This window comes from Sarcophilus harrisii, chromosome 2 (genome assembly GCF_902635505.1).
Source record: "Sarcophilus harrisii chromosome 2, mSarHar1.11, whole genome shotgun sequence".
NCBI classification, from domain to species: Eukaryota; Metazoa; Chordata; class Mammalia; order Dasyuromorphia; family Dasyuridae; genus Sarcophilus; species Sarcophilus harrisii.
This window is the reverse complement of record NC_045427.1, coordinates 662,680,557-662,706,262: the sequence shown is the minus strand read 5'-3', so window position 1 is coordinate 662,706,262 and position 25,706 is coordinate 662,680,557. Positions and strand designations below refer to the sequence as shown.

The following is a 25,706-nucleotide window of genomic DNA, read 5'->3' as shown; positions in this document are numbered from 1 at the left end:
GGCCAATTGTCGGTTCCGCCACCCCCCCCCCCAATCCCTGCACCTCCCCCGTTCCCAATATTCTCCCTCCCCTTTGGTTTGCTTCTTTAAATCCTCCTTGGAGCTCCCTCCCGTCCCTCTCTGTGGGTCACAGATTCATCCACATTTGAGTGTTTACACACATGTAGCTAACTGACATCTTGTTTTGCCACCTTATCTTTCAAGCTTTCTTGTCACGGTACTATCTTTTTATGGACTACTTTTTTGGGGGAGAGTGTAGGGTGTGTGTATGTATTTTTCCATTCTATAGCTTGACTTCTAAAATTCATATTAAAGTTGGATTGTGGTTCTGGGACAGGGAGGCACTTCCCAAGCTTCTTCCCTTGGGGTCTGGTTCCTGGCTCCTGGCCTGTTGGGGCGGGGGCTCTCAGTCCTGCTTTGCTGGAGTGCAATCTGCTTCTTCCTGGGCTGGAGTCCACCTGTGCTGGATTGTACTCTTCCTTGACCTCTGTGAGACAGATCTTTCCTGCTGAACTTCTGGGCTGAAAAATGTTTCACCTTGTCCTTTTGTTGCTTCTTCTGCCCCGGGATTCATTTTGTGTATTATTTTATACTTGGAGGTGAGTCAGGTAGAGTTCCTTCCATGCTCCATCATGTTGACTCCACCATGCTGGATTTTCTGCTGAGGGGAGCAAGTGTTTTGGAGCACACATTGGGAGGGGAGAATAAAGGAAGAAGAGGCCTTTGGAGAGGTTTGGTCAGCATAAAGGAAGTGAGGAAGTCAGTAGAGAAGGAGGGAAAGGTCGACCATTAGTGATCAGAGTTTCAGGATAAGTGGTGAGAATAGAGTATGAAGGGGTGGGAATCAGCTCCAAGAAGCAACATTGGGGAGAAATGATCGTTGAGAGAGGCAGTAGTAAGTGATAGGAAGTATCAGGAGGTCTGTTACCTAGCAAGCAGGGTTACAGTCTGTGGAGGAGGGGAACATGTAGGGTCCAGTATTCCCCTCCCAAGGAAATTTGGAGGCTTCCCCAATCCAAGGGGCAGCCCTCAACCAATGGGTCTTATTCATTCTAAAAAAAATTATAAAAATCCTTTTATAATCATATGGGTTACTTTCATAGTGACCCAGTGAGGGTGACTGCCATATAATTCAGTGAATAGCCAGAAAGACACTGAATAATTGTCATAGTAATTTTAGAAATCTCACAGAGGGAGGAGTTCGAGAGCCTCTTTGCATACATTAATGCAATTTTGGCTAAAGTTTTGATTTACTGCTCAGGATTTAGCCTCCTTCTAGAACCTGTGTGCAAGGCTTGTGTTCTTGGATACCGGCCTGAACAAGTAAGGCTACATACGGGTCATTATGTCCCTGCTAGGACTGTCACCTCCTTACTAGGGGTTTCACTGGTGGGGATCCCACAAGGCTGTGTCATGGTCAGTGGAATAAGTTCCTAGACACACACAGGGTGATTTTTTTTAGACCCTCATCTACCTGGCTTTCATCTTCTTGGCAAGGCTTTCAGCCTTTGGGAGCCACACCAAGTGAGAAAGACCCAAGTCTAGAATGAGAAGCTGCCAGAGAAGGACCAAAGAGAGGCTGGCATCTTGGGGGCTGCAGATAGTCACAGGGCGGCTGCTTGGGTCTATTGCTGGCAGCAGCCCTCAGTGATGGAATCAGGTTGTGTGGCTGGGCAGGTGCAAAGAACAGTTTTTAATTGTCCAATGCCAACATACCAAGAGGTCTCTGGGACACATGTGGGCTAGGGGCTCGCTCCTGGTCTGTTTAACATTTTTCCAATGACTTGAATAGTGAAGGATTCTAGGAGAGCAAGAATGATACAGAATGAAACCTTGGATTTAAGACATGGCTGATGTGAGATTTCTTTTGGTGGACTATGCAAATTTATTCCAAGAGTTTGCTTTGTCTTTCCTTTTTCCACTAAGTGAGGAATGTAAAGGAGAGAAATAAATATCTTTCAATTGAAAAAGGAATCAAAATAAAACTAAGAAAGAAAAAAATGAATTTACTTTTGTAAAGGTTCACACAAATGGGACTGGCTCACTGAGGGATCTGCCACAGAAATGAGGATGGAGCCTTGGCGTCTGGATATGACATCACCGCTGCCACAGAAATGGGCGGAGCTTCATCATTCACTGGCGCCTCTTTGGTCCCACAAGACAACGCCAAGCAGTGAATTAGGAAAAGGAACAAGGCTTCCTCTCAGGACCAGGGTTTTCTCTAGTGGCCGCTTCCGGCTGCCCAGGGCTGTGGCAGTAGTTAACAGTCCAGGACCCACTGCAGAAAACGCATCAGTGCCTCCCAATGAGCTGGCTGACCAACCAACCAAAACCACAGCTGCCTCTTTGCAGTTCCTGACAGAACAGCTCCCGTAGTAGAGGACCCCAGGGAACTGTCAGTTGACCCCATGGCATGGCCTTAGCATAACTGGTTCTGTCATTTATCAAGGGACCCAGGGGATTGCTGATAAAGCATTTTCTGAAATTCCTCTGCTGGGATAATTTACATTGCTCATAATTCTCATAAGAGAATTGTAGAAGAAGAGATGAGCCGGCTTCACAGGAAGGGAGAATACTGATAGGTGGACAGCCAGAACACTCTACAAGTGCCCTTGAATTGGTAGGAGAACATAGGGAAGGACTCCTTCATGTGGGATGGATCCTCTGAGGGGAACTTATGTGAGACTCAGGCAAGAGCCCCACAGGATGGACAGACAGACAGCATCTACACTGCTGGAAGGAATTAAAAGAGATTTGAAGAGATCACTGATCAGACCAGCTTTCTGAGTATTCAGGAGTCACAGAGTATATAGTTTATCTTGATTTTGCTCACTTCAGTCTATCTCCATTCATTTACATATCCCCATGCTTCTCCAAATTCTTCCTAGCCACTGTTTCTTATGGCACAATATTCCAATATGTTCATGAACTTTAATATCTTCTCCAACTGAGAAGCACTCATTTTCTATTTTGCATCTATATTGCTTTTCCTACCACCCCTCAAATATACAAACGAAAACACTGCAATGATTATGTTAGTGAAGCTAGAACCAATTTTCCCTCACTTCCTTACAGCTGATGCCTTTCTATAGGGTCTCTGTCTCACAAAGTATAGGCACTTGACCCTTTTTTAATAAACCTGAATACCAAATGGCTTTTCAGAAGAGTTGGATCAATTCATAGCTACATATGCATCAGGCTGCTGTAATTCTATGTACACAGTCTTCAACGCTATGTCCAGCTTTTGGAGTCATCTCTGCTGATTTGGTGGATGAAAGCTGAAACCTCGGAGTTGAAATCTTTCTTAAAAGTATCTTTAAAAAAATTTCCTGTCTGAACAAATATGGCAGGAAACCTATTTCATTAGTTGCACAGGAGTTGTGTATTTAGGAATGATGTGCAAGTTTCCTAATTCAACAGGATGTAGATTTAGAATTTCTCCTATCTTGCTGCCTCTGCAAACTGCCAATCATAAATCATATCCAGAAGGTCTGAAGTGAGTTATTGGGCTGAATCTGAAGCTGAGGATCCAGCAAGAAGTGGCAATGAGTAGGTTACCTTCAAGCTCCACTTTGGGCTCTCAAAGCAATAAGAGCTAGAAGAGACCCTAACCTTAATCTAAATGCACCAAAACCTGTGAAGTTAAATTGCTTTCCTGAGGCCACAGAAGTACAGAACCCAGAATTTCAACCTTTGCCCTCAGAGTCCCAATCTACTGATCTTTCCATTTCATCATACTGCCTATCAAGTGTCAAGGTTGAAAAGGAGGATCCAGTACACTTCTAAAGCTCTCTCCTATCCCTAGTCATCTTTTATTTTCCTTTCCTCATCCTTTCTATAAGGTTCTAGCTGTAAAAGGTTAATTATGGAAGGAATTAGCAACACCCTATCTTTTCCCAATGATCTTTAGAGAATCCAGTTTGCTCTTTATTTTAATACCTTTTCATTTCCTCACAGATCTGGCAAGAACCAATCAGATTTTTCCATTAAACTCTTTCCATATTCCTTACTTTCATAAGGTGTCTCACCACTGTGAATTCTCTGATGTCCAGTAAGACTTCTCTTATATCTAAAAGCCTTTCCACAATGGTTACATTCATACGGTTTCTCTCCAGTGTGGATTCTCTGATGTACTGTAAGTTGTCCCTTTCTTCTAAAAGTATTTCCACACTGGTTACATTCATAAGATCTCTCTTCAGTGTGGATTCTCTGATGTTCAGTAAGAGATTCCCTTTGTATAAAAGCCTTTCCACATTGGTTACATGCATAAGGTTTTTCTCCAGTGTGGATTCTCTGATGCCGAGTTAGATATTGCCTTTTTTTAAAACGTTTTCCACATTGGTTACATTCATAAGGTTTCTCCCCAGTGTGGACTCTCTGATGTACAGTAAGATGTCCCTTATAGCTAAATGTCTTTCCACATTGGTTACATTCATAAGGTTTCTCCCCAGTGTGAATTCTGTGATGTATAATAAGAGCTTTCTTAATGCTAAAAGTCTTTCCACACTGGTTACATTCATAGGGTTTTTCTCCACTGTGAATTCTCTGATGTACAGTCAGATCCTGCCTTTTTTTAAAACCCTTTCCACATTGATTACATTCATAAGGTTTCTCTCCAGTATGGATTCTTTGATGTACAGTAAGAGTTCCCTTTTCTCTAAAAGTTTTTCCACAATAGTTACATTCATAAGGTTTCTCTCCAGTGTGAATTCTCTGATGTACAGTAAGTTGTCCCTTTTCTCTAAAAGTCTTTTCACACTGACTACATTCATAAGGTTTTTCTCCAGTGTGAATTCTCTGATGAAGAGTAAGAGATTGCCTTTTTTTAAAACTTTTTCCACACTGGTTACATTTGTTAGGTTTTTCTGAATTATGTAATTTCTCATGTGTAGCCCGGATTTCGCTCCTAGTGAAGTCACGGGGACTCATGAATCTTTGCTTGTGAGTACTTTCCTTCAGTTCAAGTTGGATCTCTCGCTCTGAAAATAAATAAGAAAATAAGAAAAATAACCAATAACAAACAGTATAACATACTACACACACACACACACACACACACACACACACACACACACACTTATATCAATTTCCCCCCATCATTAGAATAGAAACTCAGGTATTTACTATGTCCCCAGACAAAGAGAAAAATCTTAAATGTGCACAATCAATCTCTTAAAAATCTTATTAGCTCACATCTGAAGGATGATAGAATTTTTAATGTGTTTCTAACACAAATACATTGTATTCCCACAGTAAACCTGTGAAATACAGAACACTTTCATTCTCACTACTTGGACAACTCAGACCATCAGCTCAGAGGGACTGAGGGACTTGACCTAAACCCTGCCAAATGAGACTGGAATTCACACTCTGAGAATGGGCAGGCTCTGCATATAGTATTTGACTAATTAGTTCCATTTTCATTTTTTCCCTTTCCCTTTCATTATTTGCACTTTCTGATGATCACTTTCATTTTATTTTCTATTACATTATCTGATGTCACATACAGAATATTAACACTATTGTTTTTGCATATTTCTTTTTAAAATTTTATCTAAGGCATTTGTGATTTTGTTCTAATGCATTACTTTAAAAAAAAATAGCCATGGCGTATTTCCTTTAAAAAATTTATCATCATATCCCCCTACATATCTTTTTAAGAAAGGCAATTTTTTATTCAATGGAGGAAATTATCCACATCTGAAAAATGTGTTGCATACAGAAATTTGAACTTCAAAGATGAAAATAATTTTTTGAAAATTAAAATTGGGCAAGGGGAAACCATTGAAGATATGAGATCAAGAAGTAACAAAACATTATAAAGAATGAGAAAAAGACCAAAATATGAAACATCTTAAATCAATCAAAGCTATCAAAAGAACTTGGCCTGCAGCCAAAAAATATCATATCCAGAAAAATTATGTATAAATTTGAATGAGAAAAAATGGACAATCAATGAACTTGCAGATTTTCAGAGGCTTTCTTTCACCCAAACCTAAACTTAACAGAAATTTAACCTATAAGAGCAAATATCAAAAACAGTATTAAGGAACTCAACATGGACAAATTGTTTAAACAAGGATAACTAGTTTGCTTGTTTTTTTTCTTTATGTTTAAGATTCACATCAACAATAGGGGTAACTACACCTAGGGAGAGGACTGAGGGAACTGAGTGTGATTCACAACATAGAATTTTCACTCTTTTTGTTGTTGTTTGCTTACATTTTATTTTGCTTCTCTTTTTTTCCTTGTTTGACATAATTGGATAAATATGTATACGTATATTGGATTTAATATATATTTCTACCATGTTTAACATATATTAAACTACTTGCCATTTAAGGGAGGGGTTGGAGTAAGGGAGGGAAAATTGGAACACAGGGTTTTGCAAGGATTAATGTTGAATAATTGTCCACTGTTTTGAAAAATTAAAAGCTTTAATAAAAACAAACAAACAAACAAAAACCCAATCGAGTAGCTCTAAAAAAAAAGATTGGCAGAGTTAAGGTAAAAATAGTAATGAAGTTCAGAGGAAGAATAGACACAGAGAGACAATAGAAGTAAGAGAAGGGCTCGTAGTTCTACTCACATAAGGAATGAGTTCAATAAGCAACATTCCATATGTACCATGAAGGACAGAGCGCACCCCTGAGTGGGGAGGGATGGGCTGATAGGGAAGCAACATGTGAGGGAAGAAGGCAAGGGAGGGAATCATTCAGTGGGGGAAGTTTAAGTAATAGCAAGGCAAATTATAAAGCAGATTTTAATTTAAGAGTCAGTTCGTACAGAGAGGCATGTTAATGTAAATGAAGGAGCAGAGGTGTTTGTGAGTGTATGTATGATGGATATATCTACCTATGTACACATAAATATATCTCAACATAGCTTGCTGGAGGGTCGGAGGGATGAAAGGGGAAAAAATTATGTAAATAAGATGCACAGCACCCAAGAACAATTTACAAGGAAATAAAGAACAAATGGAGAGTCTGAATATAATTTCTTCTACTTAGATACTTTCTTGATCTGGCAATTCATTATTATATATTTTGAATCCCTCCCTGACGTTTTACTAGGCACATGAAAATGTCCTCTTTTGTTTTACTTTATTTTGTTTTGCATTCCTTTCCTGTTTTTCTTTTGTTCTTGCTGTTTTTTCAAATAGAATAGAATTTTTCAAAAGATATCTGGATCTGCATTCTTGCAGGAGTGATGGCAAACTACTATAAAACTATGGTCAGTAAGAATGCACAGTAGAGCCTATTATGAAATCATCATGGGAGACCACAATGTTTCTACAAAACAGACCTTAACGAGCTACTCATTGAAATGCTGAGGTTATTTTTTTACCACAACTCTTATATCCCTGCTTTCATGCCACTCACCTAGGTGAGCACCTCCTCACGCCTTCTTGGTCCAGCAACCAGGAGTCTCCCTTTGCTTAAAATAAGAGATCACATCTTCTGTGGAAACTGGAAGCCCTGAGGATGGAAAGCAAATTATCATGAAGGAGAGAAACTTGACATTTATTTCTCTTTAAGGAATGGGTTGAGGATCCAGACTTGCTCCCTTTTGAGATTCACCAATTATATTGAAACATATGAGTCTATGGTCATCTCCTAATGCTTGTAATGCAAGAAACCCATAAAAGGGTTTGTCACATTATTCTGTTGTATGACTTTTTGGGGAAAAGTGTTAAATGCTCTTCCCCTCACCTGTTATCCTATTAGGCTCCATTCCAGCAGAAACTGTTGAAATCCAGCTCCAGTAATGAATTTAAGGGTGTGTAAGTCAGGGGCCAGGTGGAGTGAAGTTTGATATGAACACTTCAAATTTTAATGATCAGAAATGATGAACAGAACCAGCTACACTCAGAGAAAGAACACTGGGAAATGAATGTGGACCACTTGCATTTTTGTTTTTCTTCCCAGGTTATTTTTACCTTTCTGAATCTGATTTTTCTTGTGCAACAAGAGAACTGTACAAATATGTACACATATATTGTATTTAAGATATACTATAACATGTTTAACATGTTTGAGACTTCCTGCCATCTACAGAAGGGGTAGAGGAAGGAAGGACAAAGTTGGAACAGAAGTGATGGCAAGGGACAATGATGAAAAATTATCCATGCATATATTCTGTCAATAAAAAGCTATAATAAAAAAGAGAGAAAAACCCACCAATTTTATTGATCAGAAAGGCAAATATATATACCTCCAATGCTTGGATACTTGATACAAAATCCATTCTTTGATATTCCTATGGCAGGATCTACTGAGATGGAAATGGTTAAGTCTGGATCTTGGTTACTTAGAGATATAAACAGTTGAGATTCACATTAGAGTAAAATTATCATACCAATGTCCTCAAATACCTTTCTCCCAAATACTTTTAGTCTTCATTGTGAGCTGTTTTTCCTGTCCCTTTAAACTACTGAATAGCAGATTTTGCATTTTTAGTTGACAGACTTATCATTATATTAAAATGTATGTCTTTGGTATTCAACAAGAAAAGGGAGAATGGTGAGCCAACTTACTGTAAGATTCAAGACCTGGCATGTATACTTATTGTGTATCTCATTTATATTTTAATATATTTAACATCTACTGGTCATCCTGCCATCTGGGGAGGGAGTGGGGGAAAGCGGGGAAAAATTGGAACAAGAGGTTTGGCAATTGTCAATGCTGTAAAGTTACCCATACATATAACCTGTAAATAAAAGGCTATAACATAAGAATAAAAATAAAAAGATTCAAGACCTGAATGGATTCTTACCTCATGGCACTCTACAACATACCTGGGTAAATTAGATTATGGAGCCTGATGTAAAATTGTGCTATTCATATTTCTATTTGTCCTCTATCTGGATGCAAATCAAATCTTTCTACATTTCTGCTTTTTCATTAATATGGGTATTTAGAATAGTCAAAATAACTTATTTACTGGAAGATTTTCTTAAACAATACTGTTGTTAAAGTATTGTAAAGAAAGCACAAGGTCCAGCACCTGGCAAATAGTAGGTGAAAAGAAATGCTTATTCCCTTCCATTCCTTGCTTAACACTTGTGCCGGAATTTGAGAGTAAAAGGATGGCAACATTCAGGATAAATTTCTTATACTAGAAACAACTATGAGCTTTGGGCTACAAACTGCTTGATAAAAAGAAGACTATTCCAAATCCCATCCCCATTCCAAAGAGGAACAGATTGTTAGGAACAGCTGCAGGAGTAATTTTCAGAGCTTTGCTAGATTAATCTGTGTCCAGGTAGAGGTCAGTCAAAAGAATTTGAGACTAATTCCTTGTGTGAGATGCTTCCACATGGGTTTGATTTCTCACTTGAAGCTTCCTAGAACTGCTAAGAGAGAGCTCCAGGAGCAACACACCCTCAGTTTTTACCATAAAAGGAGAGACATACAGGAGGACTCTGTTGCTTGGACACATCAGACCAGCACTTTCTCGGTTCTGATATACCCCCAAACCCTACACCCAAGGAAATGAAGATATGCCCTTTGAGTTACCCAGAGAAATGTCCTTACCTAGGGAGAGCAGGTTCTGAGCATTCTCCAGCATGACCTCCTTGTACAACTTCTTCTGAAGATGGTCCAAGATGCCCCACTCCTCTTGGGTAAAGTCCACAGCCACATCTCTGAATGTCACCAAGTCCTAAAGCACCAAAATCATGAGAAATAAAGTTGAAAGTCACTTCAAAATTCAAGAATCCAACCAAGCCTCCCCAATTTACAGGAGGAAACTCAAGCAGAGAAGGGATTGGTTCAAAGCTCACGCCATTTTTGAGTGTCAGTTAGCTCCTCCAACTATGGTAATTAACAGTTCTATTGAAATTTGGGGAAAGTGTTTTATAGAATCAGCTGGAGTAAAGCTGAAAAAATGTCTTATTATTGAATGCATTTCACTGTGGAATCAGGAAGAGTTTGTGTTTTATTTGTGAAGTTGACAGATCTGTGGAGAGCAAGAGGGTGAGGGAAGTTTGTTCCTCAGCAGAAGGGATTTAACTGATATATTCTAAAGAAAATTCTGTAAAGACTGCGAGAAGCTGGCAAGTACAGCATGCTCCGGGAAAAACAAACAAACAAAACAAAACTGTTGCTTCCTGAGGTCCCTCTGGCTATGATGTCGATATAGGCAAAATAGCTACTGCCTTTGTTTGTAATTGCTTTCATTTGTATAAAGCATAACTTTTAAACTTGAATATTTCACTGCTGAGAAACAAAATTACTAGAAAGGATGCTTCCTTTATTAATTAAAAATGAATTCATGGAGAAAATATTGCCAATTTCTTTATGAGAAATAAATGTTTCATAAAGATGCCTAGAAATCTATCATCTTGGGAGAAACAAGAATCATGAAAATAAGTTAAGAACCCAATAGATGGAGCATATATAGGAGAAAGTGGCCAGAATGGAGAACACCCTGATACTTGGGAGGGTCATCTATATTTCCAACCTGCTACATATAAATCATTTTGGATTCTTCTTGAAACATCTGATTTACAGTTCCAATGAAGCAGTAATGAAATGAACCAGCTATGCCCAGCAAAAGAACTCTGGGAGATGACTAAAACCATTACATTGACTTCCAATCCCTACATTTTTGCCCACCTGCATTTTTTGATTTCCTTCACAGGTTAATTGTACAACATTTCAGAGTCCGATTCTTTTTGTACAGCAAAATAATGGTTTGTTATGTATACTTATTGTGTATCTAATTTATATTTTAATATATATAACATCTACTGGTCATCCTGCCATCGAGGGAGGGTGGGAGGAAGGAGGGAAAAATTGGAACAAGAGGTTTGGCAATTGTCAATGCTATAAAGTTACCTATACATATAACATGTAAATAAAAGGCTATTAAAAAAAAAAAGAAATATCTGATTTAGAGTCTGGTGTGGACTTTGAGCTTTCTCACTTTCTTTGTCAGGAAGAACCCAACCTGCTATTATCAGGAATAACCAAGTCCCAGGCTATCCTGTATGCAGAGAGTGATGGAGGGAATTTCTCAGTCTCCATTGTGTATCCCTCAAACCTCTGGGCATCTATAAAAACCTTTGACATTCTGTTGAACATGTTTTAGATCTGGGACCGAATGCCAGGATCATCCCATTTAACCCCTCTTTGATCCCTCCCTGTGAGCTCCCAAATTCTTGTTGGGTACTTCCCCTCCTGCCCTAAGTAGCCATCAGTGCTATATTTCACCTATCAAAAATGTACCCATGAAAACGTTTTTACAGTCAAAGGTTCTGATAAAGGCCTCATTTCCAAACTATATAGAGAATTGACTCTATAAGAAATCAAGTCATCCTCCAATTGATAAATGGTCAAAGGATATGAACAGACAATTCTCAGATGAAGAAAGTGAAACTATTTCTAGCCATATGAAAAGATGCTCCAAGTCATTATTAATCAGAGAAATGCAAATTAGACAACTCTGAACTACCACTACTGTCAGATTGGCTAGAATGACAGGGAAAGATAATGTGGAATATTGGGGAGGATGTGGGAAAACTGGGACATTTATGCATTATTGGTGGAATTGTGAATATATCCAGCCATTCTGGAGAGTGATTTGGAACTATGGTCAAAAAGTTATCAAACTGTGTATACCCTTTGATCTAGCAGTGTTTCTACTGGGCTTATATTCCAAAGAGATCTTAAAGAAGGGAAAGGGTCCTGTATCTGCAAGAATGTTTGTGGCAGCCCTTTTTGTAGTAGCTAGAAACTGGAAATTGAATGGATGCCCATCAATTAGAGAATGCCTGAATAAATTGTGGTATATGAATGTTATGGAATATTATTGTTTGGTAAGAAATGACCAGGAGGATGATTTCAGAATGGCCTGGAGAGACTTATATGAACTAATGCTGAGTGAAATGAGCAAGACCAGGAGATCATTATAAACTTCAAGAATACTATATGATGATCAATTCTGATGCATGAGGCCCTTTTCAACAATGAGATGAACCAAATCAGTTCCAATTGAGCAGTAATGAATTGAACCAGCTACGCCCAGCGAAAGAACTCTGGGAGATGACTATGAACCATTACATAGAATTCCCAATCCCTCTATTTTTATCTTCCTACATTTTTTATTTCCTTCACAGGCTAATGGTACACTATTTCAAAGTCTGATTCTTTTTGTACAGCAAAATAACTGTATGGACATGTATACATATATTGTATTTAACTTATACTTAAACATATTTTACATGTACTGGTCAACCTGCCATCTGGGGGAGGGGGTGGGGAGAAGGAGGGGAAAAATTGGAAAACAAGGTTTTGCAATTATCAATGCTGAAAACATACCCATGCATATAGCAATAAAAAGCTATAATAATAATAATAATAAAAATGTACCCATGGTCAAGAGCTTTGCTAAGTTCTTTTAAGGACAAAACCCATTACAGGTCACCCCCCCCCCCCCCCCCCACCATAGTGCCTGCACTTTAATGGTTGCTAGGGTTTGGGCCCCTGACAAGAGGGAGTACAGTGGCCACCTCAACCTGTGATACATAATAAGGGATCAGCTTGACAGTCACAGAATAGTTGCTTGTAAGCAGGTTGTTGACATGTCTGGATGGGCTGTCCTCCCATTGGCAGATACCATGCATAGGCAAAACCCATGAGCTGCTTTTCTGAATGGTGATTGGCGATTGCCTACTGTTCACATACTGATCATGCTTGCAAACAAGTATATCAACAAGGCTGTGCGGCATAATAAACTGGAGCTCTTTTCACAGTCTATGAATCTCCCGCCCCAATCATCTTGCCTCTGAGATCAAAGGACCCTTATACTTTGAGCTCTCAATCAGGAGGGCTGCAACAACTGGTGCCTGAGAAACAGGGACTTGAAATGAAAGGAGCCAGGGTGATCACTGTGTGGTCAAGCACTACTACAACCTCCAAGAGTGGCTCCAGAGGGAGAGCCCGCTGAACTGTGTTGTTTCTAGATCAGGCAAAGGGTGGCAGAGACAGTTAAGTAACCTACTGGGGCAGAAAATGTCTGCTAAACCAGTAAATTGGCAAAAAGATGGAAAGACAGGAACCATTTTCCCCTTAATAGGTGACCTGCATATTAACTTATAGGGTAGGGATATTTTACACCAATTAAGGATGATAATCACCACCGATTTTTAGGAGGGGGTCATTGCTGCTGTGGCCTCCACTGCTACAAAAATGATTTGGACTACTGACACCCTGATATGGGTGGAGCAATGTCTCCTGACTAAAGAAAAAACAGCTGCTCTGCATCAGTTAGTACAAGAACAATTAGAGTTAGGACACATTGAGGAAACAAACAGTCATGGAACTCCCTTGTATTTGTAATAGAGAAAAAGCCAATTTTAAGCCAAGCTATAAAATACTCTCTGGTAAATAGGGATAGAGATACCATAAAAGATAACACCTTTTCTTCATTAAGAACTCTCCCTAAGACTGAGATCATCAATGAATGAAATGAAATGTAATGAAAAACGGTCCTGAAGAGTGGGAGGGACTCTCTAGGGTTCTAATGTGGGGGCCAGGATATGCTGTATCTCCACAGGAGAAAACTTTCAGCAGTGGATCCCCACTCAAAGTTGTCCATAGAACAGAAAAGAAAAACAAGGAAGAGATGATGGTCAAAAAGGAGAAGACGTGCCCCCAGGACTACTTTCTATATATATGGATTTGTATTACACACAATCAGAGTAACAACAAAGGCCAAAAGATGGTTTATCATGATGGACCTACCCTGGTCCAGGATTGTCTCATGGGGGTGTGGTATCATGTGATGCCTGCTGGGCATGCAGGAGACGCCCTCTCATGGTGACACCCTCATCCACACAGAGCGTTGCAGCAGTGTGTCTACATCATCAGGCTGGCCCCTCAGAAAGCACAAGCCTCCATGGGACACATTCTTGTCACTCAAGAATGGGACCGGCAGTTGGCAGATGGAAAACACTCTTGGGTCTGGGCTTCTTGGATAAATGGCAGGAGAGTGGGATACCAGTCCTACACTAAAGCCTGTCTGGGAGGGAGACTCTGTAACTGTTACCAAGGAAATGTTAGATTTATACAATGTTACTTGTTGGAATTGTGCAGTCAGTGATTCTCTAGATAATGAAATTGAAAGTCAGACTGTGTGCTCACTCAGGTATCAATGCTTCCTGACAAAAGTGAGAAATGTATCATACTAAGACTGATCATATGTTCAATCCCATAATAGAAAAGAAGGAAACAGACCTTAGTCTCGTTAGAAAAGAGAAACATATTAGCTGGGTCATATCAGGTATCAATCACTCTGTGGATTTCAAATTATAGCATCATCAGTCTCTCTTGCAATGTCCATGTCTAATGTACTAAACCGTGTACTATGAGCTAGATATAGAGAGGAACTAGCTAGGAATGGCTCAATGAGTATTGCCCAACAAGCTAAGGTAGATGAACAATTGGATCAGATAATAAAAGACTTAAGGGAAGTGTCATTGGAAACAGGAGCAGAAGTAGAGTTATTGAAACTCCAGGCTGAATCTAACAATGTAACTACAGATATACAAAGGTTTGTGTAAACCTTTTGCTGTATCATCATACATGACCAAGATTGGGACAGTACCAAGAGGCATTTGAATGGTTTATTTGTCAATAACACAATTGAAGAGGACATAGAAAGTTTATATAATTTAGCATCTGATATAAAGCTTCTCATGAAGATTTGAATCCAGATAAGATGCTGAAAAAATCATACATTGGTTTGATAATACCTCTTCATGGTGGTTAAAATTTGAATCATGGATTGCCCTGTGTGTTGTTATGTTGTTACTACTTTGTTGTTGCCCTGTAATATTAGGATGCTTTCATAGATCTTTCTCCACCATCCTTTCAGAGGTTGCAGCTCAAGAAAGGACTTTTTATCTCAAAGATAAAAAGGGGGAATTGCAAGGTTATGGGACTCTACCAAGAGGGAGTACAGAGGCCACCTTGACCTTTGGTGCACAATAAATTTTCTGCCATGTTGCAGAAACGCCATTGTTGAGCAAGGAGCACTGATGTGTGTCGTGGGAAAGGGATTAGCCTGAGGGTCACAGCTAGTAGTTCATGAGCAGGGATGCCTGAATAGGGCTTCTGTGAGCAGGTTACTGGAATGGCTGGATCATCTCTCCTCCCATTGGCAGATACCATGCACACACAAAGCTCAAGAGGTGCTTTTCTGAATGGGGATTGTGTACTGTTCATGTGCTGATCATGCTTGCAAAAATGTATATCAACAAGGCTGTGTAGCATAATGAACTCGAGCTCTTTTCACAGTCTAGGAGTCACCCACCTCATTAATCTCACCTCTGAGATCATAGGGTTTTTAAACTTGGAGCTCTTAATCAAGATGGCAGCAACAAATGGTGACTCTGTCTTTACTATAGCTAACTCGATAGTTACATATATATTATAGATAACTATAACTAAGTCTAGTTTGCTAAACTCCTTTATGTTGCTAGACTGTCAGTCAATGGAATAATCCACCACTTTCCCTTAATGGAGCCTTCCAAATTATTTTCTTGGGTAACCCTATTGCTCTTTCAGCACTATTTCCTATTTCCCTCTGCTGTCTCATATTTTATCTCTTCATTTTCTCTATAACCTCTTCTCCTAAATAAACCTACTTTTTGGCAAAGAGAATGGCCTTTGTGAATTTGTGATGATTATTTCTAACGAGGAAGTGCTACTCTGACCTCCTCATGGTCTGCACCTAATCCACACTTCACCTTTTCTTTTCTTTGTTCTATATTTTCACTTCTGAACAACTGGGGAATTTATTATGAAGTACCATCCCAACATTTAAACTAGCAGTTGCCTAACCTTGGAAGCTTAGATAACTACTTAGATAACAATTATCTAACAAGTGATGATAATTAATATTAATAATAATAACAAATAAAAGTACAGTGAAATCCCTGTGGCCCAAAAGGAACAACTGCTATTTCACCATACTCTGCATGACTTAACTCACCTGATCTCCAAGACAACCCCAGATAATGCTCTAGATCCTGGGCTCTACCCCTTGCACACAATGGATAAGCACAAAGGCCACATCCTGCACCCAATCCCCCTGCAAACACCCCTACTGGGCCCATCATTGAAAAGCTCCCCATTCTCTCAGGCCTTAAGTGTTGTTTTTCAATCAGCCCCCTCTTTAACTCCCTGGAACATCTGAGGTAGCATGAGGTCTTAAGACATTCTGTCAATCCCCAGATAAGTAGCTAAGGACTAACTTTTTGTTTCCTTGCTTATGGTGACAAAGACCTTGTAAGCTAGAGGCTTACTTCAAAAGAGGATGGAAGAACAGACAGGCCCTCTTTCATTTCAGGGAAGCAGGCCCATGTTGATGTTCCAGGCTCCCTAGAACCAAACAGTTTCAGTCTTAGTATATGTCCTCTCCCGACTCATTTCCCAGTCAGTGATTGTGGAGTCTGGTAAAATCCTCTGCGGTAATAAGTACCATTTCTGGTTCTGTTTGAGCCTGGGCATCAGGTGAGAGTGGGTTGGGAAAGTCAGACATGACAGAGATCCCTCTTTCAAGGTGTCCCTGAGATGTCAGGAGACACATCTGTTTCTATAACATGGGAAAACAACATCTCTCCCTGGTCCCTTTAGACCACCTTTTGACTCATTTTCAGGAAGGATTTAAAGATAGTGTTGACTATGTTTACCAGACTAAATCTAATAATAATATAAGACTAAATTGATCCTGTTCTGTCAAAAGGAGTGGCCAAGGGAAAAGTCAGTTAGCTTCTGCATCTGGTATTATAATGTACTGACTGTGTGATTTATAGTAAGTTATTTTATCTCTGCCCAGTGTTCTGATTTGCAAAAAGAAATAGTTGTTCACATGATGGCAAAGGCACTTAGCATAAAGCAATGCTATGATTGGAAAGAACTGCTTCGTATTTGATTTTTTTTCTCTAAGATATGTTATTTGAGGTATGACAATAAAAGTAATTTCAAACTAAAGGGATAGCCAAATTGTCATCTCTTTGCCCTGACACTGAAGTTACTTATCCTCAATTGCCTCAAGCAAAAAAAAAATATTAAAAACAAAGTTCTAGTGGGTTACCCTAAGGGATCACATAGTAGTATCCCCTAATTAGATGCAGTATGTTGCTTTCTAAAATGTATATTGGGTAATTTTGTAAAAATTGTGAACTATGATTTAAAATGTCAGTTCTGCTAAACATATGTATCAGTTTTATGCAATTTGGTCCAAAATTTTGTGAATCTTAAAGTTTAGAAAAAAAAGTGATTTAATAACAAGGGACAAAAAGATTGATTTGCAAAAGCAACTGATAGTTTGAATGGAACATCTAGTTAGAATATCCCAAGGTAAAGTATTGATTTTTTTAAATAAGCTTTTAATTGGTGTGTATGTTAAAATTGGAAAAGACTATAAATTACATGAGATTCCTATCCATTTTTGTGATAGGCTGTATTATATTTATTTGGTTATTATGAAAATTGTGAAATTGCTAAGTTATTTGGAGTTATTGTTGTAATGTTGAAACCTAAAATTTTGGGGTATCATGTGGATTATCTAGATGCCAGATGATGACAAGCATGAAAGTTGGGTTTTGGGTTTGGGTGATGTTCTGAAGAATTCACACTGGCCATTACCTTTAGTAAAAGGTAGATTTATTGTGGAAAGGTGTAATGGGCTGAAAACTCTAAGCAGATGCACTGAGGTCAGAGCACTTAAAGCCAATTACCAATTGGACAATGTGCTTGGAGAAAGAATGGCCCTGCCCACTACGCTGCAGGCTTGATCTGTAGTATAGGAGATTGGGTGGAGGAGTTGGTGGGTGGAGTGAGAAAACCAGAGTCCCTCCTGGCCGGATTTGTGTAACGTTTTGCTCTCACTTCGTATTGCCATCCTGTTCACCTCCACAAAGAATAAAGATCAAGGACTTTCGTTTATCCTAACTCCAACTGATTCTAAAATATCCAGTGTGCTAACGCGGTCATTACAGAAGGGGCAAGCTCTTAGTGGGATTTGCTATTTGCTGGAGGGAAGGAAGCGGCCCATGAGGTTGAGGCAAGTCCTTAGCTGGCAGGCTAAATGCTGAAAGGGACTTGATACCCTAAAAGAGTTAGTTTGCTATAAGGAGAAGAGGGGTTGGGGAGTATGGTGGAGTTGGGAGAGACTACACGTGAAGTGGCAGAAGGGGAAAGGGAAAGATCTGTCTGCTTGGAAAGGAGATTTAACTCTCCCTCCCTCCCCACTGGATATGGCTGCTTCTTAGAAGTGAAAGAACAAACTCCACTCACTAAAGCTCAATTCCACCCCCCCTCCCTTGCACCTTCCCCCCTTGCTAGTTAAATGAAATTACTTTAACATTAATCGCTTTTATTGTTTAAAGGAATAGCTTACATTTACATGGTGTTAATAGCTGAAGGTCTGTTTTGATTTTAGTTTATGGCTGCTTTATGGCAAGGTCATTTTTAATGCTGCATCAGATTCTGCTATTTAAAAATGCGAGAACATTTTAAGATGTTATTAGAACTTCAAGTTCTCTGAAAATGATTATTTCTACCAAGGTTTCCATCTGTCTTCAGCAAATGATTTACTATTCATTTAAGTGCATAACAGTCTCCTTGTTTAATGAATATGGAACTGTTATGGGCCATATAAGCTGGGACAAACTCAGCCAGACAGATTCATTTCATCTCCCACCTTTGTGGTGGTGGGAGGCTGGAGCTGTCGGACTGAGACAGACTTCAAGACAGAGACCATCGCGGTGGTCCTCCTGCCTCCCCCACAGAAACCAAGACACATTACAGAGAACCCCAAGAAAGCTGGCCCGGGCCCCAAGCAAGGAAACTAGACTGTGAAAGAGGCAATAAAATTTTTTGGACTTCATCTCTGGCTATTCTCATGGTAGTTACTTAATTAAAATGAAGCCTAGTCCAGAGACCTCCAGAAAACCAACTGGAACACTACATGGAACAAATATTATCTAAAGTTTTCTTAAAGTATCTAGAGCAGAAATTTAACCTGATATCCCTGCACTAGTTGTGACTGTATTTTGCAGGTACATTTGATCAGTTATGCACAATTGTTTGAAAGATTTTTTTGTGTTTATATATGCCTGAAGCCCCTGATTAGTGAAGAGATGAAATCTCTTGGGACTGTGACAAATTTTGTTTTGAATTTAGAATGTGCATATGATTGCCTGATGGATCATTAAGTCAGTAACTCATAAATTTCCAGAAAACAGTCATATGTTATTCAGAGGGGTACCTTACACATGGATTTCTCATCTGAGCAAGAGCTAGAAGGACAACCTCAGCCTCTGCTTAAGGTGGTATCCTTCTGTCTCAGTTTACCAGTTCTGTTTCTTTGCTTCCCTACTGATTATTCCTGAATCTGACTATGAGGTGGAAATTGTTACTGCATGATTGGTTGTCAGAGGTCAAGATGCTGTCAGGTTTATGCTCCCAAGCCTGAAAGACCAGTTTTGGTGTTATAATCATGCCCCCTGTTTTTCCTCCTATACCACATTTCTACAATCACAGCAAATGATCACTGGAAGCCATGAATACAATTCAATTATGTAATCGTTCTCTGTTTTCAATCTGACTTTACATAGTCAATACATACTAAATAATGAGGTGAATGAGTATTTGGCCTAGTTATCTATCACTTTATGTCTGTAGGAAATAAAGTCCTTAAAGGTTTTCAAAATAATGTAAGAACAATTGATACAACTGAGTGTAAGACCTATATTGTTTATTGAGACTATAGCTGACACATCTTTACCATTTGTCTGTACTATCTCATCACAACCTTGCACTGACAAAAGTTCCTATCCCAGATAAAAGCAGTTATCTTATCTTAAAGGAGGGAAACATGCGCAAAAACATTTGTAGCGGCCCTCTTTGTAGTGACAAAAAACTGGAAACTGAAGGGATGCCCATCAATGGGAATGGTTGAGTAAGTTATGGGATATGAATGTTATGGGATATTATTATTCTGTAAGAAATGACCAGCAGGATGATTTCAGAGAGATCTGGAGAGACTTACAGGAACTGATGCTGAGTGAAGTGAATAGGATAAAGATAACATTATACACAGCAACAAGAAGATTATATGATAATCAATTCTGATGGACGTGGCTCTGTTCAACAATGAGATGATTCAAGGCAATGCCAATGATCTTGTGATGCAGAGAGCCACCTACACCCATAGAGAAGACTATGGGAACTGAGTGTGAATCACAACATAGCATTTCACTCTTTTTGTTGTTGTTTGCTTGCTTGCATTTTATTTTCTTTCTAAATTTTTTCCTCTTATGGTTTGATTTTCTTGTGCACTAAAATAATTATATAAAGATGTATGTCTATATTGGGCTTAAAATATATTTTAACCATGTTTAATATATATTGGATTAGTTGGCATCTAGGGCAAGGGATAGGGGAGAAAATTGGAACACAAGGATTTTGCAAGGAGCAATGTTGAAAATTATCCATGCATGTTTTAAAAATAAAAAGCTTCAATAAAAAAGAAATTAAAAAAAAATAAAAGCAACTATCTTAGAGATCATGGGGAATTGAGTGAATGAATCAGTTCCATAAATGTAACAGAAGACTCTTGCATTGAAGTCAGATTAGCATAAAACCTGACCAAGATTCCAGAGGAACAATAATAATTAAACATCCCGTCTATAATTTACAGTTGGAAGACTGGTACAGACTGAGAAATAATTTTTAGGATATAGTGGTGGGATTTTTTCTCCCATCAGATTAATGGTACATTGTGGGTAATGGATATGGTTTTATTTGTGTTCTCAGTGGAACAGTGAGTGAGGGGGGAAAAGGTAGATCTCTTGATTGATATGAATGTATGTGTACAGGTGTGTATACATATATAAGAACTCCGATGAATGCAATGATCAAACAATTCCTGAGGACTCATGGTGACATGTTTTCTATGTCTTGATAAAGAAGCAATTCTCAGAGTACAAACAGAGATATAATGTTCCTTAGAAATTTTGTTTAGCTTGACTATATACATTCTTATGAAAAGTGGTTAATTTTTTTTTTTTTTTTTTTTGGCTTTCTCAATGGAAGAGAATGGCAGAAAGGAGGATAGAGAAGCCTAATTTTTTGTTGTTAAAAAAAAATAAAATAAATCAATAGTCTCATTTACCTAATGCACTCAATCTCCAGATCTTTGTGAGTATATAAATAAAAATAAAATGGGGATAATGAAATTTAGTTTGTAGGTTTTGTTGTGCGATCATGGAGATATTGGTATGATGCTTAATTCAAGTGTCTGCCACTTAGTAGGTACTTGATATCTGTCCTTCCCCTGCTACATGGTTAGGTCAGTTTTGCCCATTTATAACATGACAAAATTGTCCCAGGAACAGACTTGCAGAGTGGGCAAAGGCTCCATGTGCCTCCCTTCAAGCAGGATTCTGACGGGCTCTGGACAAATCAGGAGGCTGCCCTGGAGGCCTCAGGATCCACCCCTGGGAAAGCAGGTCCTGCAGATATGACAGATTTCCCAAGATGGCCCATTGCCACCCCCTGCTCTGCTGACCAGTGATCTTCCCCACGAAAGCAAAGAGAGCCTTGTGCACTCAGGCTAAAGAATTGCAGTGTCCTGACTGAACACCCGCTCTGTGCTGTGCTCAGGTAAGCCTCCTTTTACTGGTGGGAGGACCCTGCAGCTCTGACTCTTGCTGAACATGCAAACTAAGCATTGCCAGGGGTCAGTCCCATCCATGAAAGTCTTCCAGGTCAAACCAGGACCTGCTGAAGGTGACAGCAGGGTCACAGCTTCCAAGAAATTGCCCCCAAGTCCCATGACTCACTAACACGGCTCTTTTCATCCTTCCTTTCTCCCTGCTGTTCTCATGGTCTCTGCCAGTGCCTGGCGCTCTGCTAGGGGTAACCCCAATGACACCACCAGGAAACCAGGTTCCACAGTAGCAGGGCCCATCGTGCTGGAGCCGGGAACCCCAGGGGCAAGGAGGAGAATCCCAGGAGCCGCTTTGAAACAGCAGAGATCAGACCCTGGGCCAGGAGAGGTCTTAGAGACATCAGGGCCTAGATCATGCCCAGGACTTTATGCCCTGGGGACAAAGGACTGCTGCAAAGGGGAAGAACTGGGGAAGCCATCAGAGCTCTGTTCCAGGTCTGGGCTGACAAGGGTGAAAGGTGAAGGGAGAAGAGAGATGGGTGAAGGGCTTTCCTGGAACTCCAGTTGTTATACAGGGAGATCCTGGCTACCAGAAAGAGAAGGGAAGGGTGTGTGTGTGTGTGTGTGTGTGTGTGTGTGCTCGCCATACTAGGCAGGCATTCAGAGAGCAGAGACACAACCCTTGGAGAACAAAGAGCAACGAGTGAGGAGGTCATCCCTTGTTAGTCACTTGGAAAGAGAAGGAGCTTAAACACAGGGAGGACACACTGTGTTGGCTGAGTCTCAGGGCTCATTGAAGCATGGGAAACACAGAGTTGGAGGAGGGGGAGGAAGAGGAGGAGGGTGAAGAAGAGGAGGAGGAGGAGGAAGAGGAGAGGAGGAGGAGGAAGAAGAGGACAGTGTTGTTCCTACTGTGCTCAAGTTGCTACTGACTTTGGCAAAGGCACAGCCCACAAGTCAGGCAGTGCCAGCTTCACACCCTCCTCCATGGCTCCGGACACTTGGGATGGCTGATGGGGGTCAGGTCTGGAGGACGGCACTCACCTGAGCAGGTCCCAGGCTCCCAGGGCCCATTCCCTCCGGCTCCAGGCTCCCTGTATACACAGAAAAGTAACCAAGATGACCGTGTTGTAAAGTTCCTCCAACTGGGCCCTAGTCTCCTCTCTCCCTCACAGTCCTGCTGCCTCCAGCCTTTATGGCCCCACAAAGGAGCAGCTACCAAAGGCTTGAGTAATGGAGGTCACAGCCAACCAAGGAGGTTTGAATTCTTTGCTTTTCAGAGCCCTGTGAGACCACCAGGAGCCTCCTGGAAAGTCTAGACAAAATGCAGGCTGGGATTGAACTCTGAGGGCTGTGAGAGAAGGCCAGGGAAGGAGGAGGTCTGGGGAGCAGGGGAGGGTCTCAGAGGCGAGACAGACCAATACAGGTCCTGGCAGGGAGGTCAGGCCACTAGAGGGGAACAGCTGAGCCTGGGGAGGCAGGGAAACCTGTGTCCCCAGATCCATCTAGGAGCTGAGAACGACTGTGGGCTGCCTAGGGGAGCCTGGGCTGGGAGTCCCTAAGGGAAAGTGCAGCAGGAGCTGCAAGCCTGGACCAAGAGCCACGGATTCATTAAAGGGGGAGCAGGAAAGAGCATTGGTCACTGCTCCCAGGTGAGCTCCTGTGAGTAGGGAAGATCGGGATACTTAAAGGGATGGGCTCTGAAGCAGGGTCTGAATCTCTTAGCAAGAAGTGGGTCCAGGGAGACAAGACCCCGGTCCTGATCAGAAGGCTTGAATCAGGGCCTTGATTCCAAGGGTCAAAGTCTGAAATCTGGAGGTAAATCTGGTAGGGAAGACAGCAAGCTGGGGCATATCCAGCAGCGAGGCTTAAGGGGTGCTTCCGGTAGACCTGAAGATACCTCCACGGAGAGACCCAGTACCTGGGCAGCCTGGAAGCCAGCAGGTGTGGAGGAACTGGCTCTGACCTACCTGGGAGCTGCAAGCACGGTTCTGGCCTTCCAGAAGCCAAAGCGATCGGAGCTCCCCAGGAAAAGGAGAGAGCCCGGAGCTCCCCGGAAGATAGGAGGGGCAGGCAGCCAGATCACAGCTCCAAGACTTCCGCCTTCCCACCAACCCCCTCTGGAAGGGTCTTCCTGGTCCTCAGAGTCTCGCCCTGTTCATCCCGCAGGGGATGGAGCTTTAGTTTCTTGAGCAGAGCCAAGCCTGCAAGCCCTGCCCCGGCCAATTGTCTGTTCCGCCCCCAAATCCTCCCAGGCCCCCAATCCCTCCACCGCCCCTTTCCTGATCTTCTCCTCCTCTCTGGTTTGCTTTTAAGTCCTCCTTGGAGCTCCTTCCTGTGGCTCTCTGTGGGTCAAAGACTCATCCACATTTGGGTGTTTAACATACGCAGTTAACTTTGACATCTGTTTTCCCACCTTATCTTCCAATCTTTCTTGTCACTGTACCTTTTTTCTGGACTTTGTATCCCATCCTAGAGGCAACAGAGAGTGACTGAGCAGGAGTGACTTGGAAGCGATCATCAGTGTAGAAGCTTCCTGGAAAGATTAGACAGAGGCCTGATTCAAATGATAACCCGAGGAAGCTGTGAGAAGAACCTGAATTGTAATTCAGATGCTGTGTGAATGAAGGTGTGATAGAAAAGATATAGTGGTTATAGGAATAACCAAATTTGGCCGACATCAGAGTTCAGAGATAGTACAGACTTAAGAATAAAAGTGAGGTTATGAATTGGGGTGACTGGAGGACTGATGTTAGTCTCAAGTAAGGAAATTTGGAAGATGGGTGCATTTGGGGAAAGGTAATAAGTTTTGTGGATATGAGGAGTTTAAGTTGCCATTGGCTATCTAATTCAAAATGTCTGGTAGATATTTGGATGTGTGCAATAGGATATTAGGTCTGCCACAAATTTTTGGTATATTACCTCATTGCTCTAAGTTTTAAAATGAATTTTTTTTCTCGAATTTGCTGATTGACCTAATTATTTCCACTTTAGTATTTTTTACACTTATAAAGCTGCTTTTCAGCTTTCATCTTTGTAAGATATTGAGTCCTAAATTATTTGACTTCCTCCTCTCCACCTCCTCTCCCAAAATGAAAAGCCATCTGATATAGATTTTATATATGCAATCATGGTCCACATTATTCCACATCAATCACACTGTGAAAGAATCAGACCAAAGTTCTTCATTTAAAAGTGCCTGATGGGAAAACTGAACTTTTGAAGTCATGAGCTGCTTCACCCAGAGGCTGTTGTTGGTCCTTAGCTGTTAAAGTGGACTGAGGTCATCAGAGAGTGATAATCTTGACCTGAAAGTGAATTGATATAAGTAAGGTAGGACAGTTCACAGTCATCAGCCTCATCCTTTCCTCTGGAGTATCTGAGTCAGGCAAGACATAGTTGAAGACAACAGCTGGCGATGGCCCCCATTTCTGCCTAATGCATAAGCCCATAGATACCTGATTGTAGGGTCCCAGAGAAGTGGTTTTCCTGTTGTTAGCACAAACAAATTTCAAAATTAAAGGATTTTACAATTTAATTCATTTCTGGAGCTGCCTCCCTCCCTTTGTCAAGGGAGTCAGAGGTCTGCTGATGAATGCATTCTGAAGATCCTCTGTTGGGATAATTTATATTGCTCATACTTCTCATGAAAGAAGTGTAGAAGAGATAACAGGCTTCAAAGTAAAGGAGAGCACTGATAGGTGGACAGCCATGTCTTTGTGATGGAAAGAGAAAGTAGGGAAGGGCTCCTTCATGTGGGATGGATCCTCTGGGGGCTCCCATGTCTTTCCTCCATTTTTCTTTTACTTACTTGATATCAAAATTTTGTTGGATGTCTTCCAAGACAACTGTTTGAGCTTGAGTCCAATTCACATTCCCTTTGAGGATTTACATGTGTGTATTTTGCCACTTTTGTCCTCTTCTGAGTTTGTGATGTGTTCTTTCCTGTCACCATAGTAGCATTCTATGGTCAAGTTCTTTTGCTTTTTGACTCACTTTAAAAGTTGAGCTCTGTTCCT

The 25,706-nt window shown here is 40.7% G+C and overlaps 1 protein-coding gene across 1 annotated transcript; it reads right to left on the bottom strand.

Moving 5' to 3' along the window:
* Positions 1–7,391: 7,391 nt before the first annotated feature.
* Positions 7,392–22,884, bottom strand: LOC116422029 (putative protein ZNF720). Its single transcript, XM_031957113.1, has 3 exons — positions 22,732–22,884; positions 9,537–9,663; positions 7,392–7,478 (listed from the first exon to the last, which is right to left on the bottom strand). Exons 1-3 carry the CDS (start codon positions 22,759–22,761, stop codon positions 7,399–7,401), a joined length of 237 nt encoding a protein of 78 aa, XP_031812973.1. The 5' UTR covers positions 22,762–22,884; the 3' UTR covers positions 7,392–7,398.
* Between the last annotated feature and the right edge of the window lie 2,822 nt (positions 22,885–25,706).

Excerpts from the sequence above, each read along its gene's own strand:
- LOC116422029 (XM_031957113.1), bottom strand. The coding sequence starts at position 22,761 with ATGGGCCCTGGGAGCCTGGGACCTGCTCAG. Across the intron at positions 9,664-22,731 it reads GGAGCCTGGGACCTGCTCAG|GACTTGGTGACATTCAGAGA; the intron begins GTGAGTGCCGTC and ends TTGGTGCTTTAG. Across the intron at positions 7,479-9,536 it reads TCAGAACCTGCTCTCCCTAG|GGCTTCCAGTTTCCACAGAA; the intron begins GTAAGGACATTT and ends TTCCATCCTCAG.